The sequence below is a fragment of the Nansenia antarctica genome (assembly GCF_963989245.1).
Source record: "Nansenia antarctica genome assembly, chromosome: 14".
Lineage (NCBI taxonomy): Eukaryota > Metazoa > Chordata > Actinopteri > Argentiniformes > Microstomatidae > Nansenia > Nansenia antarctica.
Genome location: NC_137684.1, coordinates 5864482 through 5865667, shown reverse-complemented (window position 1 = coordinate 5865667; position 1186 = coordinate 5864482). Strand labels below are relative to the sequence as shown.

At 46.9% G+C, this 1186-nt stretch overlaps 1 protein-coding gene across 1 annotated transcript in view; it reads right to left on the bottom strand.

Annotated features, from left to right (window-relative positions):
* Positions 1-514: 514 nt before the first annotated feature.
* Positions 515-1186, bottom strand: part of LOC308169793 (cGMP-inhibited 3',5'-cyclic phosphodiesterase 3A-like) — a gene marked incomplete at both ends in the record, with an annotated part of 130385 nt that continues 129713 nt past the window's right edge. Inside the window, one exon of the mRNA XM_080544540.1 lies at positions 515-849. Within this exon, the coding sequence (XP_080400666.1) occupies positions 515-849 (335 nt within the window). The remainder of the gene's footprint in view (positions 850-1186) is intronic.

Here is a 1186-nt window from a genome sequence, read left to right as displayed (position 1 = left end):
TTGGACTATCAAACCCACACGCCCACCCCACCATCCCCAAGATGAAACACGACTACTGGTGAATGTGATGTTTAAGTATAATTGCATTTAGAAAATATTTCTTATATATATATAAATTGGCAGCAGTCTCTGCAGTCCATTGTGTACACATTGGGGTTGAGGTCCTTTTGACCTAGTCTCCCTCCGCTCTTGACAGCAGCCCAAGAGTCTGTATGGTGATCCCTTGTACGTACGCTATACATACTGTATATGATCCTGTATTGCAATTATGGAAAGTTCCTCAAGAGGATGATTGAGTTCTCTGAACCCGACTTCTTAGATAAAATGTGTAAAAACACAAGTAATATACTGTATCCCCCACCCATTTCTTTAGGCACACATTTCCCCAAACTTCTACAGTGTTGTGTCTAAGTGATGTGCTGGCAAAAAAAGAAAATCAGGAGTCAATTGATAGGGTAGAAAAACATTTCACGTTCTGGCTCCGGCCAATGGCATTGTTTTCCCTTGGGCCTCGTCACTCTGGCCCCGCCTCCTGTAGCTCCTCCTCTGCAGTTTTAGAGTCTTCCTCTGGGGGCAGCGGCCACTCCTCTGCCTCCTCTTCCACGTCCCCCTCTGTCACTTCCTCCGGCTCCTCCCCCTCCAAGAGCTCCTCCTTGCTCCCTGGCTCCTCCTCCTCCTCGTGGATGGACAGTTTTGTCTCTGCAACGTTATTAAGGCGCACAGACTCCGCCCCCAGGGCCTGCTTTGGCGCCTCCTCTGCGATCACCTTCTTCCACATCTCGTGGTTGTCCATCAGGTGTTGGGTGATCTGGCAGAACACTTTCCTCCTCTTCTTGGGGGCTGGTTTCTCTACAGAGGGAAGAGAAAAGAGGCTGGATTATGTAAAGGTGTTTGCTGAATCTCAATAGCTGCTTTTTTCGACAGTGATGCCAGTGCGTGCTGACGCATACAAGTAGCCAACTAGTGCTCAAAGCCCGGTGCTTCGAGCTTCATGAACAATTCCGTTTGAATTTCCACAGTTGGGCTTTCTAGTGCCGTCCATATGATCTCCAGTTTGTTTACATTCTGCTGTTGGTAAGGTGATGAATTATGGAGATGCTAGCAACATATCAAATTCTCTGGTTTCCCCAACAGATTCTGGTAACTGAAGAACTTTATGACAATTGTATTTGTAAACAGCACTATT